General features: G+C 42.2%; 1 protein-coding gene and 1 long non-coding RNA gene across 3 annotated transcripts in view; one reads left to right on the forward strand and one right to left on the reverse strand.

The window, feature by feature from the left end:
- Positions 1 to 3,086, reverse strand: part of LOC116973429 — a 30,074-nt gene extending 26,988 nt beyond the window's left edge. The window contains exon 1 of the long non-coding RNA XR_004412055.1: positions 2,921 to 3,086. This is a non-coding gene — a long non-coding RNA (uncharacterized LOC116973429). The remainder of the gene's footprint in view (positions 1 to 2,920) is intronic.
- The window catches only part of LOC116973426 (cytosolic 5'-nucleotidase 1A-like), a 69,746-nt gene that overhangs the window by 13,684 nt on the left and 37,010 nt on the right, over positions 1 to 19,052 (forward strand). For both annotated transcript variants that reach the window (XM_033021490.1, XM_033021491.1), the window contains one exon: positions 1,645 to 1,814. In XM_033021490.1, the coding sequence (XP_032877381.1) occupies positions 1,645 to 1,814 (170 nt within the window). The remainder of the gene's footprint in view (positions 1 to 1,644; positions 1,815 to 19,052) is intronic.

Below are 19,052 nucleotides of genomic sequence, written 5' to 3' on the forward strand. Positions count from 1 at the left end.
TATGATTATTTGACTATCTGACTTCACTTGTTGCACTTTATCAAGCAGATAAAGTGTGATTTATGAGTACTCTCTGTTTCTCGTTGACCAATCAATGTTCTATCCATATTGCATATGGTAGTTCCTATCTCGTGATCATTTATTCTCTACAATAAGTATTCCTGATCAATGGCTTCATTTCTCCTGCTTGACAGTAGAGGTCATCAGTTGTATTGAGAAAAGTATATTTAATAGAATTCACTGGCTCTTAAAAGACTAGTGTGACAAGTCTGTAGGATGTTCTCTTTACCAATAAATACATATACTTTTTCATCCCTTGATTGTCAGTTGTTTTTAGTGAACATTTCATGGCGAACACACCTTCTGATTTCCACTTTCCATTTTTTTTGACATTTTTCCTTTCAGCATCTTTAAGTTTGATCTCCATTTATTTTCAGTGCTTTAGGTCTGATTTCCATTTGCGCTGGATTAATGCTGTCTTTGTAAAGTTCTCCGTGCATATGCAAAGATTTGCACAGAATTAAATAAAGAAACGTATCCAGAAGATCAACAAGAGCTAGGATCCGGCGTGGGGGGGGACCGCCATAAGGGAGGGGGAAGAGCAATGGGGACCTGGTGTGGGGGGACCGCTGTGAGGGAGGGGGGGAACAACAAAGGCGGAACTGGCGCGAGTGGTGGGGGCGGGGGGGTGAGGGAATCTGTAACTTTATACGTGCCCTTTATGGTCTTGGCAAGGTATGCAAGCAAAGAATTTCACTGACTTGTCATATGTGACATTAAAGTATTCTATCTATCTTTCCAAAAGACGTGGTCTGCATTTATGGAACTATTACAAGCATAAGGTGCAATAGTAATTTTAAAAATAAATGGTACCAGGATCTGGTAACGGGGGGTAAAAAAAAACAACAAAAAAAACACGGTTGGTATATCCTTTTTTGCGGAGTTTTGTGTTATAATAGAGCGATTGTTTCTCCTTTTTTTTCTTTTCTTTCAAGGGTCTATTTCCTTTCCTTACTTCCTTCTCTAACTTCTTCTCTAAGGGGCTTTCTTTTCCCAACACTTTCCTGCACCTTCACGACTCTTGCTCACTTTCCTTACTTCTTTTATTTCTACCTTTTTTAAAGCTCGAAAAACAAAGTGGTACAACAAATGTAATAAGATATATGTGATGTGTATTACTGTAATTTACTGTACTTCTAATAAAAATAAATAAAAATTAAAAAAAAGTATTCTATTTATCTAGATTCACCTTCACTGCACACTCTAGTTGGTGAATGGTAAGGAAGTCTGAGTGCATCTTCTGGATACGTTTCTTTATTTAATTGTGTTAGGATCTCTGTCAGACTCATTGAAGAATCTGGGACAGAGTGAGCAACTCAAAGTTGCTTCTAACTCCTTTTTTTTTTTAAATCACCCTTTTCGGATCCTCAAAATACACATTCAAAGCTATTCTCCCTTTTTAGAAATGCGTTAACCCATAATCCATAACAGTGAAGGAATCCAAGCCACACGCATGGCAAAGATTAGGAGAGGTACTTTCAGGACACAAAAAAAGCATTTTTAGACAAGGTCACACTGTAGGATTTGTAGGACAGAGCTGCATTAAGCTTAGAGACATTTAACTCTTTGCTTTCATGATTTCAGGAATCGCAGCAGCTACACTGTGTCATCTGGACAAAGATGCACAGCTCTCTGAGCAGCAATTAAGAGTGGCTTTTGATGGAGATTCGTTTGTGACTCAAGAATCGAATGAGAAACCTTCAAAGAATTATCTGATGGTTGATTCGCCCTCTGATTATGAACCCATGCAGCAGGTAAGCGGGTATAGTCTGCTGTTAAACCAGAAATCTTTAGTTGCTGTAGCATCTACCAGATGGCCTTAAGTTCAGTATTTCATCGCATTGAGTTCTAAACATGTTTTTAAAGATTACAAATACTGTTGTGAGCAGAATGCTTTACTTGGCGTATATAACAGAACATATAGATTTTGCATAGTTATCTGACCTTAGATTTAAAAAGTCACAGGCTACCATTAGAAATATAAACTTTTAAACTGGTGTTCATGAATTGAACAAAGAAACAGAATGTATATTTTGAAACTTAATATTAGTGCTATGTTTCCTGTACTTTGCCAAGGAATATAGTACATTTCTAGTCCGTGACATGTTTGACATAGTGCAAAAATACTTAGGCCTGTAATAATTAGTTATTGGTACAAAAATATGATGAACATATCTTAATACAAAAAAATTATCTTGTACTCTGGTAATGCTATTAATGTACAGCCCTTTATTGATAACTAGACCAAGTGGGACCCGTTGAGTCCCTGTCACACGGGAGGCCTGGTCCCCCAACGCAACCTGTTCCCCCAACGCAATATTCGACAATTCACCCGTAGCCCCTTCGGGAGGCCTGGTCCCCCAACGCAATCCGTTCCCCAACGCAATATTCCACAACTCTCCCATTCGCCCAACGCAATATTCCACCACTCACCCATAGTCCTCAACTGCGCAGGGGCAGCTTATTTCCCATTATTCACCCTTCCTCTTTATAAACTTTAAATATATCCAATTGCACTTGCTGCCAGGAGAAAAAATCCAATTATACTTGCTGCCAGGACTCGGTGTCCTGGGATTTGCAACATTGTAGCAGGCAAGGCTACAATCCCATTGTGACAACATAGCTGTAATTGCCACTGCAATTTCAAGTCATTTTTCTCTAAGTGGGGTTTTGTAAAGTTAAAAATGTGAATAACTTGTAAAATATAACATCAACCTGAGTGAAAATTAATAAAAAATAAACACACCACAAGACAATTGTGAGTAAGGTGGTCCAAAATTGTAGCGCTATCGTGTACCGTTTTGGTGCAGTGCCAGGATCACATAGGATCACAAATAAGATGAGCGTTTTAGTAATATACTGGACCAAGTGCAGACCCGTCAGGTCTGCCCCCCAACACACCTGTTCACTACCAGTAGCCCCCATGGGAGGCGTGGTCCTCCAACTCAAGCCGTTCCTGAATGTAAGATTCCAGCATTCCCCATCCTCCCTCAGCAATGCTCTTTTAAAAAATTCCAATTGCTCTTGCCCTGCGTGTTGCAATAGCAATTTGCCCTCCCCTCCTGTGAGGTGAAAAGTTCAGGATGTTCCTGTTTTGCAACATTGTATCAAAGTGTGTTGGAAGCTGGCAGGAATGATTTCAACAGTAAAACTCTTGTGAAAGTTGGCCTTTTTAAAACTTTAATCACGAACAACGTAAAATATAGGATGAAATCTTCAATGAAGCTGATCACTGTTAGCCGAGCCATTGTGACATCATCAGTTGAAGCTGGTCATTTTAAATTCAGTCTTTTGATTTAAAAAAAAACTTTAATCAGTAATAAGTCGAGAAATAAAGCATAATGTTCGGTGCAGGTGATCTCTGCCTAGAGGGGTAAAATGTGAATCAGAATATGTAAATATCTTGCAAAAGTGGGCATTTTTAAAGCTTTAATCGCGAAATGTGAAATATAGGATGAAATCTTCAGTGAAGCTGATCACTGTTAGCCGAGCCATTGTGACGTCATCAGTGAAAGCTGGTCATTTTAAATTCAAAGTCTTGACTTTTTGAAACTTTTAATCAGTAATGAGTCGAGACTAGTTCGAGAAATAAAGCATAAAATATTCAGTGAAGGTGAACTCTGCCTCGAGGGGAAAAATGTGAATCAGAATATGTAAATGTCAATCGGAATATTACTGTGTAGTGTTTTTGCGAAGATGTAAAAACCACACACACACACAGTAAGTACTAGACTAAGTGGGACCCGTTGGATCCCATGTTCACACGGGAGGGCTGGTCCCCCGATGCAGTATGGGTACTGTGGGCTGAAGGGACTGGTTAGTATGGACATTGTGGGCCAAATGGATTCTTGAGGTGGCAGCTCAGTCACTCAAGCCTGATGTGCTGGCAGCTCACTAATGGCTGGTGGACTAACAGTTGACCCACGGCCATTCTTTGAAATTCCACTTCAAGCAGGGTGTAAGGCAACCAAATTTAAATGCAGTTTCCTACCATTTCAAGCAGGGTGCAAAGCCACCAAATTGCAGTTTCTTACCACTTCAAGCAGGGTGCAAGGACACCGAATGCAAGTGCAGTTTCCGACCACTTCAAGCAGGCTGCAAGGCCACCGAAATCAAGTGCAGTTTCATGCCACTTCAAGCAGGGTGCAGGGCCACCAAATTCAAGTGCAGTTTCATGCCGTTTCAAGCAGGGTGCAAGACCACCAAATTCAAGTGCAGTTTCATGCCACTTCAAGCAGGGTGCAAGGCCACCAAATGCTAGTGCAGTTTCATGTCAATTCAAGCAGGGTGCAAGACAACCACATTCAAATGCAGTTTCATACCATTTCAATCAGGGTGAAACCACCATAAAACCACACAATACACCACACTCACAGTTCAGTAGACATTCAATGTGTTCAGTTGATTCACAGCTCAGACAGTTGTGACCTCTCTCTCCCCCATCTTGCAGAGACTGAGCCACACCCACACTTACGGGTTTTATAATCTCTCGCCCTCCAACTGGAAGGGGCGTGGCCTTCATGGCATGATTGACAGTAGAGAGATTCTCAAATTTTTTTTTTAACACTAACACCACTTTTATTTTTAATTGATGGGAAGAATCCTCTGCACCTGATGAGTGGCGAGGAACTGAGTAAGATGGTCAAAAATCACAGCTGTAAGTGGTAGCGTTTTATCTAAAATCAACATTCGTGCCAACAGGAAGTTGTCAAGTTTCCACCAACAGCCATTTTTTTTTTTGGCAGTGCAGCCTTTCTAAGCAATTACCACCACCAACAATAGCCATTTTTTTTTTGCAGTGCAGCAGCCTTTCAAAGCAGTTACCACCACCAACAACAGCCATTTTTTTTTGCAGTGCAGCCTTTCAAAGCAGTTACCATCAACAACAGCCATTTTTTTTGCAGTGCAGCCTTTCAAAGCAGTTACCACCACCCACAACCACCATTTTTTTTTGCAATGCAGCCTTTCAAAACAGTTACCACCACCAATAACAGACATTTATTTTTACAGTGCAGCCTTTTAAAGCAGTTACCACAACCAACAACAGCCATTTTTTTTTGCATTGCAGCCTTTCAAAGAAGTTACCACCACCAACAACAGCCATTCCCCCCCCCCCCCCCAGTGCAGCCATTTAAAAGTGGTTACCACCACCACCAACAACAGCCATTTTTTTGCAGTGCAGCCTTTCAAAGCAGTTACCACCACAACAGCCAATAGACACTTTCTGCAAGCATTTTAGAACCAATAGAGACACTTTATGGAACCATTTTAGAACCAATAGACACACTTTTTGCAAGCATTTTAGAACCAATAGAGACACTGTTTGCAAGCATGTTAGAACCAATAGACACTTTTAAAGCAGTTACCACCACCAACAACAGCCATTTTGTTTTGCAGTGCAGCCTTTCAAAACAGTCACCTCCACCAACAGCCATTTTTTTTTGCAATGCAGCCTTTCAAAGCCGATACCACCACCAACAGCCATTTACTTTCCAGTGCAGCCATTTAAAAGCAATTACCACCACCAGCCATTTGTTTTTGCAGTGCAGCCTTTCAGAACAGTTACGACCACCAACAACAGCCATTTATTTTTGCAGTGCAGCCTTTCAGAACAGTTACTACCACCAACCACAGCCATTTATTTCAGTGCAGCCTTTCAGAACAGTTACTACCACCAACCACAGCCATTATTTTTGCAGTGTAGCCTTTCAAAGCAGTTACCACCAGCAACAACAGCCATTTTTTTTTGCAGTGCAGCCTTTCAAAGCAGTTACCTCCACCAACAGCCATTTATTTTGCAATGCAGCCTTTCAAAGCAGATACCACCAGCAACAACAGCCAATAGACACGTTTTGCAAGCATTTTAGAACCAATAGACACTTTTTGCAAGCTTTAGAACCAATAGAGACACTTTCTGCAAGCATTTTAGAACCAAAAGACAATTTCTGCAAGCATTTTAGAACCAATAGAGACACTTTTTGCAAGCATTTTTAAACCAATAGAGACTTTTTGCAAGCATTTTATAACCAATAGACACTTTTTGCAAGCATTTTATAACCAATAGAGACACTTTTTGCAAGCATTTTATAACCAATAGACACTTTTTGCAAGCATTTTAGAACCAAGAGACACTTTTTGTAAGCATTTTAGAACCAATAAAGACACTTTTTGTAAGCATTTTAGAACCAATAGAGACACTTTTTGTAAGCATTTTAGAAGCAATAGACACTTTTTGCACGCATTTTAGAACCACATTAAGGGCACTCACAGTTGAGTAGACATGTGTCCAGTGTTATTCACAGCTCAAAGAGCCATGACCCTCAGGCTTCCTCCATCTTGCAGAGACTGAGTGAGGCACACCACTTCCGGGTTTTATAGTCCCTCCCACCAGCAGGTGCAGCAGAGAGAATGGCAATTTAAAAAAAAAACATTAATATCTCTGATTTTTCATCGATGGGAAAATCCTCCGGTCCCGAAAGGCAGAGGGGGGCTCTGAGCGAGGTGGCCAAAAATGACGGCCATAGGTGGCGGCGTTCTCTCGGAAATCGCAGCACAGTGGGCCAAAAGCGGTCAAGTTCAGACTTTTAGTAATATAGACTAGACTAAGTGCAGACCCGTTGAGTCTGCTCCCCCAGCGCACCCGTTCCCTCCTACCCCTAGCCCCCATTGGAGGTGTGGTCCTCCTGATCACTGCTAGCCAAGCCATTGTGACGTCATCAGTAGAAGCTGGTCTTCAGTGCTGGTCACTGCTAGCCGAGCCATTGTGACGTCATCAGTTAAAGCTGGTCGTTTTAAATTCAAAGTCTTTTGATTTTTAAAAAACTTTAAACAGTAATAAGTCGAGAAATAAAGCATAAAATGTTCAGTGAAGGTGTTCTCTGCCTAGAGGGGTAAAATGTCAAACAAAATATGTAAAAATCTTGTGAATGTTGGTATTTTTAAAGCTTTAATCGCGAATAACATGAAATATAGGATTAAATCTTAAGTGAAGCTAATCACTGCTAGCCAAGCCATTGTGACATCATCAGTGAAAGCTGGTTATTTTAAATTCAAAGTCTTTTGATGTTTCTAAACTTCTTACTTTTTAATCAGTAATGCCGAGAAATAAAGCATAAAATGTTCAGTGAAGGTGGACTCGGCCTCGAGGGGAAATATGTAAAACAATATGTAAAAATGTTATTGTTACCGCGTAGTGTTTTTGCAAAGATGGAAAGACAACCACATATACACACACACACATACAGACACGTACAAGATCAGAGTTTTAGTATATACTAGACTAAGTGGGACAGCATCAAATGGGAGGGCTGGTCCCCAACACAATATTCCACCTCTCCACCAATTCCAATATTGGTGGCCAGTGGGGTGGCTTTCTAGAGTGCTAGTATGGGTGTTGGGCGCTGAAGGGAATGGTTTCCAGAGGGCTAGTATGGACATTGTGACTGAATGGATTCTTGGGCTGGCGGCTCAGTCACTCAAGCCTGTTGTACTGGCAGTTCACTCACGGCTGTTGGGATTGCAGTTGACTCATAGCTATTCCTTCAAAATTCCATTTCAAGCAGGGTGCAAGGGCACCAAATGCAAGTGCAGTGTCATACCATTTCAAGCAGGGTGCAAAGCCACTAAAGACAGCGAGTTGTGACCTCTCCCTCCACCATCTTGCAGAGACGGAGTCACGCCCACTCTTCCAGGTTTTATAACCCCTCCCCCTCCCACCAGGGGTGTAGCTTCATGGCGTGATTGTCAGGAGAGAGAATCTCAACATTTTTTAAACACTAATAACACTTTTATTTTTTGTCGATGGGAAAAATCCTCAGCACCTGATGAGCGGCGGGGACTCTGAGGAAGATGGCCAAAAATCACAGCCGTACACGGTAGCGTTTATTCTAAAATCAATATAAAGTGCAAACAGGAAGTGGTCAAGATTAGACTTTTAATTATATAGAAGGCAAGGCAGCTCTAATTAGGCAAGGCAGCTCTAATTAGGCAAGGCAGCTCTAATTAGGCAAGGCAGCTCGCTTTAGCACTTTCAAAATCAAAGGCAAGACAGCTTGCTTCAGCACTTTCAAAACCAAAGGCAACACAGCTTAAGCACTTTCAAACCAAAACACACTTTTGTATTTTCAAACTACATTTTCAAACCACATTAAGGGACTGACAGGTCAGTAAAACCACTCACAGTTTAGTAGACATGTGTTCAGTGTTATTCACAGCTCAGACTGAGAATTGCGACCTCTCACTCCCCCATCTTGCAGAGAACTGAGGCACCTCCACACTTCTGGGTTTTATAGTCCCTCCGGAATGGGCGTGGCCATCAAGAGAGAGAATCTCAACATTTTAAAAACACTAATAACTCTTATTTTTCTTCGATGGGAATAATCCGCGACACCTGATGAGCAGAGGGGCAATCTGGGTAAGATGGCCAAAAATCACAGCCGGACGTGGTAGCGTTTTTTCTAAAATCAATATAAAGTGCAAACGGGAAGTGGTCAAGATTAGACTTTTAATTATATAGAAAGCAAGGCTGCTCTAATTAGGTGAGGCTGCTCAAATTAGGCAAGGCTGCTCTAATTAGGCAAGGCTGCTCTAATTAGGCAAGGCAGCTCGCTTCAGCACTTTCAAAACGAAAGGCAAGACAGCTCGCTTTAGCACTTTCGAAACCAAAGGCAAGGCAGCTCGCTTTAGCACTTTCTAAACCAAAGGCAAGGCAGCTCGCTTTAGCACTTTCAAAACGGTAGGCATACACCAGACACAGTATGTGATTCAAGTTCATCTTCAATCAGCACTGAGACTTTAACAGCATAAAGGATGGTTGGTTGTCAGTACATCCTAGCTGCTCGAACTGAACCGTACTGGAAGCAAGTGTTAGTATAAGTGTTACAGTGGGGTGGAGTTAGTGATGCTGGCTTGTATGTGATTGGTTGACATGCATCATCAATCTACATCCTTCCCCCTAAAGACTAAGTGTAGAAGAGCACCCATGCCATGGAGTTAAATATACTCGCCATATCTGTCTGGTGGTCTACTAACACGGCCCGAGCGCGTGCTCCCTCTCGTGAAAGATGAGGCGGAGATCCTGGAGGTGAGAATGGCGCTGGAGAGGCTTTTGGTGACCGAAAGGGGAAACATACAGGAGGTGAGGCCTCGTGATTAGTCACGACCGTGGGACGTGGTGGTGTGTGAGGCATGCGGGGACGGGTGGGAGGCATGGCAAAAGGCGGCTGGAAATGGAGCTGGCCTTGATCAGTGACTCGTTAATTTTAATCTTGTTGAAGAGGTTGATTGACATTGTATTGACCTTTGCACCCGTATCCAATTTCGAGCCAAAGACGACGTTGTTGACAGTTACCGTCACTGTAGGATTAGAATTCTTAGCAGTAGCATGGTATAATGAGTAAACAGTCGGATCCTCTTGCGAGTTAATTGGGCTATGTTCGGGGGCGTATTCTAGCTGGTATTGAGGAGTGAGACTATTATTGGCTCGTTGCATAAAATTGGGATTAGACTTGGAGCTGGGCGAATTATTCCCACGGGCCCAACTTGCTGCCCGACATGCAGATGGAACTTTTTACAGTAATTGCATGATTTTCCAAATGCAGGACAAGCTGATGGTCTGCTGTGTAAGTAATTGCAGTTAGGACATCTCTTCTGAGGATCGCTGTGAGCCGCGTGGCTTGATTGGGTCATAAATCGCCTGTTATTTGTGTTAGGTCGCTGCCTAGTGAGGCTCGTCAGATTGATGGATTTGGTTTCATGCGGACTGTCTAGAGGGTCTATAAATTCTGCTGTTCTGCATGCATGTACTGCCTCATCTAGTGTCAAATCTGGTTTTCTCAGAAGCTCTGATCTGAGCTTTTGGTCGCTCATAGAAACATAGAAAATAGGTGCAGGAGTAGGCCATTCGGCCCTTCGAGCCTGCACCGCCATTCAATATGATCATGGCTGATCATCCATCTCAGTATCCCATACCTGCCTTGTCTCCATACCCCCTGATCCCTTTAGCCACAAGGGCCACATCTAACTCCCTCTTAAATATAGCCAATGAACTGGCTTCAACTACCTTCTGTGGTAGAGAATTCCACAGATTCACCACTCTCTGTGTAAAAAATGATTTTCTCATCTCGGTCCTAAAAGACTTCCCTCTTATCCTTAAACTGCGACCCCTTGTTCTGGACTTCCCTAACATCGGGAATAATCTTCCTGCATCTAGCCTGTCCAACCACTTAAGAATTTTGTATGTTTCTATGAGATCCCCCCTTAATCTAAATTCTAGCGAGTACAAGCCGAGTCTATCCAGTCTTTCTTCATATGAAAGTCCTGCCATCCCAGGAATCAGTCTGGTGAACCTTCTCTGTACTTCCTCTATGGCAAGAATGTCTTTCCTCACATTAGGAGACCAAAACTGTATGCAATACTCCAGGTGTGGTCTCACCAAGACCCTGTACAACTGCAGTAGAACCTCCCTGCTCTTATACTCAAATCCTTTTCAATCAATCAATCAACCTTTATTGTCATCTTGCAAAGCAACAGTTGTACAGTGCAAAAATGAGAAGACGTTTCCCAGGGAATACCGGAGCATCGCACATGAAACTTAAAACATTTCACACATAATAACAATAAAAACAATCCAGTCCCTGATGAAACAGTATAAATAGTTAAAAGCTTGATACAAACAACAACAACAGGTCAACGGTGAGTAAGGTGTTGCAAAAAATGTTTGTGCTCAGACTGAGAATTGCGACCTCTCGCTCCCCCATCTTGCAGAGAACTGAGGCACCTCCACACTTGCAGGGTTTTATAGTCCCTCTGGAAGGGGCGTGGCCTTCAGGAGAGAGTATCTCAACATTTTTATAAACACTAATAACTTTTATTTTTCATCGATGGGAAAAATCCTCTTGTCCTGCGCAGCGGAGGGGGACTCTCAGTAAGATGGCCAAAAATCACAGCCGTTAGAGGCAGCGTTTTTTCTAAAATAAATATACAGAACAACAGGAAGAGGTCAAGATCAGACTTTTAGATATATATATAATCTAAATCGTGGTGGTGGGGGGGGAGGGGTTGGCGAGGTGTCACATGGGAGGGCTGGTCCCTGAACGCAATATTCCACCACTCACCCATAGCCCCCAACTGCAGGCGCGGCTGACGGATTCCCGATGTGACATAGCCACACACACACACACACAGTAACCCCCCCACACACACTAACCCCCCCCACACACTAACCCCCCCCCCACACACTAACCCCCCCCACACACTAACCCCCCCCCCACACACTAACCCCCCCCACACACTAACCCCCCCACACACTAACCCCCCCCCCACACACTAACCCCCCCCCACACACTAACCCCCCCCACACACTAACCCCCCCACACACTAACCCCCCCACACACTAACCCCCCCACACACTAACCCCCCCCCACACACTAACCCCCCCCCACACACTAACCCCCCCCACACACTAACCCCCCCCACACACTAACCCCCCCCACACACTAACCCCCCCCCACACACTAACCCCCCCCCACAAACTAACCCCCCCCCACACACACTAACCCCCCCCACACACACTAACCCCCCCCACACACACTAACCCCCCACACACACTACTAACCTCCCCCCCACACACACACTAACCCCCACGCACACACACTAACCCCCACGCACACTCACTAACCCCCCCGCACACACATTAACCCCCCCGCGCACTAAACCCTCTGCGCACTCACACACACGCAGGCACGCATGCAAATTACTCGACCTCGTGGTCGCGTTGAGGCGCACGGGCATCGTATGGCCACGTGGGGCCGGTCCCAATTAGAATAGTGGAGGGGTATGGAGTTGTGAGCAACATCGCGCGGGGCTCCGAAATTTTTGTAGTGAGCGAAATCTTTGCGCACCAACGGCCTGTCGCGGAACTGACGGCCAAAGTGGGACAGGCCCAAGACCCTGGCACGATGCAACGTCTCACCTTCAACAGCAGCAGAAGCAAGCAAACGATCACCGAACTCGGCCTGGGGCTCATGGCCGTTGCGGTCCGGATCCGCCCCCACTTCTACTCCCAGAGCGGGCCAAAGAAAATTGAAGATAGACACAAAATGCAGGAGTAACTCAGCGGGAGCGGCAGCATCTCTGGAGAGAAGCAATGGGTGACGTTTCGGGGTCAAGACCCTTTTCAGACTGAAGAAGAGTCTCGACACGAAGTCATCTCTCCAGAGATGCTGCCGGTCTCGCTGAGTTACTCCAACTTTGTGTCCATCTTCAAATGACGTTACGCGCTCCAGATGGCTGTGCGTACGCATGTAATTGCGCCCGACCTTCGTGAGACCGTCTCGGCTCAACGTGACCACGAGGTCGCGTAATTTGCGTGCCAAGGACACGTAAGTGGGACAGGCCCTTTATTCTTCTCCAAGTAGGCTTTTTTTTTAAAGTTTAAATATCAATAACTTGATATTTGAAATATAATATCAAATCTGAAGGAAACTTGATACAAACAACAACAGGTCAACGGTGAGTAAGATGTTGCAAAAAATGTTTGCGCTATTGTGTACCATTTTGCCGTAGTGCCTTGAGACCGCACACACGCAAGACAGACAGACATACAAACAAGACGAGACTTTTAGTAATATACTAAATATATATAGTGGAGAACCTTTTCATGTTGGAATGCCGCATTAAGTTAGCTGTAATCTAATAAGGCCACATCCTAGAAACTTCAATTAGATATACTTCAAAATGTACATTATTTTGTAAAAATCTAACTACTATGTACTAACTTCAAGAAAATGAAAAAATAATTGTTAATTCTAAAGTTAACTCATCTTTTAATTACTTAGTTGTGACTGCTTTTTGTGGGAAAACATTTGAATATTTGGTTGCAACATGGAGGTACGCAGTTACAGCTGATCTTCTAGATGGGTATCCATCACTTGTGACCTGAAGGGCATCTTGATTTGGATTTGGTGGGAGAATGTAGATTCGCAGCAATAAGTGGTTGAAAAGCAAGAAAGTATTTTTAGTGCATGTTGCCGAAGACGTGGGTATTCTATTGCATTTTTCCATATTTCAATCGGATCTTTCTTAGTGCCAAATAGGGACTTTAAAATGTCATCTTCTGAGAGCTCAATCAATTCCATCTGTAGTTCTTCCGGAGCCTTGGAGACATCAACTAGGTGAGGTTGAAATACTAATTCGAGTGTGATGTCATGGTTTTCAAAGTCAGTGAACCTTTCATTATATTTCTTTAATTAATAAGTCTATAACAGCTGCGTATTCTTCAAATGATTCACATGAATCCGCCTGCTCATCAATGACCTTCGCTAACTGGGGAAAATGTTCATCCGAAATTTCATTTGAAGAAGAATAGTGAAGACTGGACAGCCAGCGGACGCTCCCCTAAATTTTCCCTCTCGTCAATCAGCCTCAGGCCGTGGTTGCGCCAGTCAGGCAGGGAGGTTAACGAACATTCTGGAATCACATAAGAACTAAATCATGGGCATAACAGGTGTTAAAATAGCCTTCATGACTTACTAATGTTTTAATTGTGGCCGTCAATTGGGGCGGATTATTTTGTTGAATCTTCTTTTACTCTTTGGTATTTTAAATACGTTCATTTTAAGATTAAAATAAAAAATAATGAAAGAGTAACAAAAACATATTAATAAAAATAAAAGGATTTGTTCTACAAAATTTGGATTCATTCGAAAGGCCGCACTTAATGGCCTAGAAGGCCACAGGTTCCCCACCCCTGTACTAGACCAAATGGAACCTGTTGGGCCCCGATCCCCAACGCAATAATCCACCACTCATCCGTTCATCCAACGCAACTCGTTGCTACCACTCACCTGTTTCCCCAAAGTAGTATTCCACCACTCACCCATAGCCCTGACGGGAGGCCTGGTCCCCCAACGCAACCCGTTCCCCAACGTAAGATTCCACCACTCCCCTGCCTCCCCAGCACTGGACTTTAAAACAAATTCCAATTGCACTTCCCCTGCCTCCCCCAGCACTTCCAATTCAACTTCCCCTGGCCCCTCCCCCTCCTGTTCAATCACTTGCTGCCAGGACCATGACTAAGTGTTCTATGAAAGCAACATTGTTGCAAATGTCGGGTGGAGGACTATGAGATCCCACTGTGACGTCAAAGCTGCATCTGCCAGCACTGAAGTGTTGAAGTGGTTATCAAAGTGGATTTAGCGAACTTAAGAATGTGATAACTTGTGAAATATAACATCAATGTGAACTAAACTTGATACAACAACCACGGGTCAATGTTGAGTAAGGTGGTGCAATTTTTTTTTGTGCTATTGTGCACCGTTTTTCCGTAGTTCCTTGAGAGCGCACGCACACAGACAGACGTCCAAACAAGACGAGATTTTAGTAATATATATATATAGATAACGTGCTAACCTCGAGGTAATGCTGCAGGTTTAGAACTGGATGCTGAATACATCTGTAGCTGTTCTATTTTAGTGGAATCTGTATTAAATAATGTAATGATTAACATGACAAAAATGCTCATATTCTGTGTCGGCATATGAAGGCCAGTGTGTTTCAAAAACATTGTGCATAAATGACTAAGTGAATAGAATGTATAGTTTGTAAACAGTAATCCAAGTGTTTATTGAGACAAGTATTTTTTTCTCTGGTCAGTTATTAGTGGTCAGTCAGATGTTATATCTAATAAAAGTTAGATCCGTTATTAAACTATATATTTGGCTATGAGGAAAAAATCTAACTCCTTAACAAGTTGGTTTGAAGAAGGGTCTCGACCTGAAACGTCACCCATTCCTTCTCTCCAGAGATGCAGCCTGTCCCGCTGAGTTACTTCAGCATTTTGTTGTCTACCTTGGATAATGAAAAACATTATTTCTGGCCAGAGTCATCTCCTCTGAGCTACCACAAAACAAATTTGTTATCAATTTATTACGAGGCATAGATTCCTCAGAAAAATTGAAGAAGAATTGACAGAGTGCAAGGCATTACTTTTAGAGCATTTACTTCATATTGGAGAGTTAATGTTAAGAGTTCCTTTACTCAACACTATGTTAACAATGGAACAGGAGCTAAGTACAATAAATATTCTGGAGCAGTTCAACATATATTAGTGTTGAGTAAAATTGCTGGAGCATATTCTCAATCAGCTCACATCTTGAAAAATATAAGGAGAGCAAAAAAAAATATTGGCATGGATCAAAAAGCAGCGGGCCGGGACTCTCTCGGCAAGCAGGCCCGACTCACCCACAGTAGACTGACCTTGGAGGACCCACCCGAAGGCTCACCGGTCAGCGGGATCGGGAACCTGCCCGCTAGGAGGGAGCTGGAGTAGCTGGATATGAGGAGCAAGGGCTGGTTGAAGGGTGAACTGGGGTAATGCCTCCAATGCCTTCAGGTAGGCTGCAGGAGATGTCCCCAGGACACAAAGATGGCCGGTCTAGGAGAGGAAAGGGACATCTGTTCATGGGAACTGCTCCTGTACGTCGAGTACTTAGGCCAACAGGACTTTGAATAATGGCGCCAAAATGGCAGTGCCCGCATGTGTAATATATGCATAATGAATTTCACTGTGCAGTTGCATATGTGACAAATGAAGCATATTGTCTATTGAAATGAATACTGTAAAAATCAGCTATGTTGTAAAGCTGCTGCAGTAGATAATGGATAGACTTTACTTATTGTTTGGTAACGTCTATCTCTATGACTATGTAGGTGTTCTCATGGATGCTGCTCTGAACCCTATCACTGGCATAAAAACATTTATCCCAATTTATTTTTTACTTCCATTGAAATTAATAAAAATAAAAATGTAAAAAGTCTGCCAATCTCCACCCCATGCCCAACACTCTCGGGAAAGTCAAAATCTTTATTTCTGTTTGTTGTCAAAGAAAACCAAGGGAACAATGAAAAATAAACTGGATCTTTAATAATTGTTTTCATCAGACTTTTAATTTTAGATGTAAAATCACTGCAAATAAATTAGGCTAATAAAGAATAATGTAGATTTAATAAGCCAATGCCATATTTATTCATTTGTAGCATTCAATAAAATCAAATATTTAAAGTACAATAAAATACTGACTTAATAGATAACGAACTTTAAAATTCATCCAATGAAAAGATTACTCATACCGAATCGTACATAGCCCTTCCAATGACCCCAATAACTAGTTTAGCAGACCAAAACTCGGTTTACTAATTGGTCTTCAAAGGATATTTTTTAACAAGAAAAAGCTGGTTGCTTCCCTGTGACTCCAAAGCAAAACAACCAAGCCAGACCACCCATGCACTAAAAATATAAACTATTGCAAAACGTACTATATCTCAGAAAATAAATCTATTTTACAGTCATACAGTCAACCCAAGGTTTTACGGTGGTTTCCAAAGAAAAATGGACAAAGAGCTGTTTGCTTCACTCTAAGAACCAAAGAATTACACAATGCCTGGACCACCCACAAATGGAAATAGCCAAAGGCAGAGAAAAGTGTTAATCGCCCTTATGAAGTTTTCTAGTCAGTGGCTATTTACTCTAATACATAGGACGGCATTTATTTCTCATCTGGGTTACTGCCAACGTGATAACTTGCTGTGCCATGTTAAAGAGCAGTCAAAATTTAACATTATTATTGATATGGAGTCACATATAAGCCAGGCTGTGTAAGGATTTCATTCCCCGAAGAATATCTGAAGATGGGGAAATTTAAAAGATCAGGTAGAAACCTCTCCCCTCGTAAGTCCCATTTTAAATTTGGACTGAAGTGCCCATTTGACAGCCTTTCCACCTTTGAAAGATTTACTCCACAGCCCAAGGTAACACTTCACATCCCTGCATGGACATTACCACACCTATTAACCGCCGTTAACTCGCCTTCCAAAACAATAACATGCATTTACACAGGTGCAGTAATGTAAAAATTGCAATATTTTGCAAACGTTTTCATTTGCAAACATTGGTCCCTTTTAATGAAATTTACTCAGTTTAGAAATGGAAATAATATTTAATGTAAAGATTGGCATATCAAGTTTGTATCCAAACTCAGTTGATTTTTGTCATCATGTTACTGGGTCCATAACCCCTTAAGGATTGCACCACGTGACTAACAACTGCTCTTGATGAATGGAAATTTATAAATCAATAAACAGTGTTGCATTAATTTCAATGTAAACCCTTTCAGTCAAGTATTTCAGAAAAGTAGACCTAAAAACTTTAGTTTAAAAATTAATCAACTCTCCTATCTGATGTTGATGAATCTTTGAGGTCACCTGAAATAGGCAGCAATGTGGAGTTGAGGAAGGAAACAGATTAACCACAATCTTATTGAGTGACGGTCTGGGGTCATGGCCTGAGGTGGTGGGGGGAGGGGGGGGGGGGGGGGAATGGGAATGGGAGACAGAGATGGCACTCATTGGTGTTTGAATGATGGCAGTGGCAGTGAATATGAGCTTGATGGAGCTTGCAATGCTGAAGATCAAGGTTATTCCCATGCCTACTCATGGGTGGCCTATGAGTGAGGGTTAAGGATGGTGTTGGTGGATACTGGATAACTTTATTCCCTTTCATAAATGCTGTGCTTTGCCTATAATCTTTTTCATCATGCAGCTACATCTCATTTGTACATGTTGGAGTTTGTCGATGGCTGTAGCATTTCTTACATCTAAGAACACCTCCGAAAACCTCTTGGAGATGAGCTGTTTTGGAGGTGATGCTGATGGAACTTGTTGGAAAGTTGAAGGCTGTGACTTCCATCGCTCAACCTTTAGGAAATCCTAATTTGTGAGCTTTTTGGCAAGAGTTTCCAGTAAATCCTCCACACCAATCTTGCCTATTTCATTCAACCCAGTCTAATTTGCAGATTTGACAATATCTACTTGATTTGAAAGGCTATTAGAGTTGTGCACAAACTTGGGACATTATTGTAATTGTAAGTCATTTATTAGCCAAGTATGTAAAAACATACAAGGAATTTGATTTGCCATACAGTCATACCAAAAAAGCACCAAGACACACAACTACATAAAAATGAACATAAACATCCACCACAGCGCACTATGATAGAAGGCAATAATGTATTATCTTCTTCTCTCCTTTTCTCCCACGGTCGGGGCAGTCGAACCATCCGCAGTCAGGGGAATTGAAACTCACGCAGCTGGCAATTGAATCTCCCGCGTCGGAGCGATCGAAGTGATACCTGACTAAGGGACGGCCAGCTCCACGATGTTAGGCCGCAGAGCAGACGGAGATACGATACGGAAAAAGTCGTATCTCCATCGAGGAAAGAGATAAAAAAAAGTTTCCCCACCGCCACCACCCGCATAATACAAAACTAAAGATACACTAAACACTACACTAGATTTAATAACAGACTAAAAACAACAAAAGAAGAAAAGGACGAGACAGAATGTTGGTGAGGTTGCCATCATACAATGCCACCAGGTGGTTCTTTCTTCTATACACCATTTGTTGTTATGTGGATTATATCATCCTAAGAGGCCAGTGTGCGCGGATCGCTGGTTCAATGGGATAAAGGGCCTGTTTCCCCACCGTGTTTCATAACTAAAATAAACTACTACTTGGAGTTTTGATTTTAAATAGAAAAATAATAACAATTGGGCATTAAATTGCTCAGAACGTTTTTTTAATCAGCATACTGAGTGTCACATGCAAGTGAAATTATATTGTAGCCATTTGGGAATATATATTCCCATAAATTATATTACCCTAATAAAAATGCAGTAACAAATCTTTTTGTGAAGTTTTTTTGCAGTGCCAATAACTAGGAGCCAATTTTCAATGTTGTTGGCATGGAGTTTTGTCTTCTGGGAACACATTTTAAGAAAATGGTGGAGTGCTTCCCGCAATTTTATATTCCTAGAATCTAATAGATGGGGGCCCTTTGAGGTTTCAAATCTGTACTAGAATTTTCCTTGATATACACCAAATAATCTAACACTGTACTCCTACTCAAATCTAATACTCATGTTCAATTAACTTTATA

Source organism: Amblyraja radiata, chromosome 5 (genome assembly GCF_010909765.2).
Source record: "Amblyraja radiata isolate CabotCenter1 chromosome 5, sAmbRad1.1.pri, whole genome shotgun sequence".
NCBI classification, from domain to species: domain Eukaryota; kingdom Metazoa; phylum Chordata; class Chondrichthyes; order Rajiformes; family Rajidae; genus Amblyraja; species Amblyraja radiata.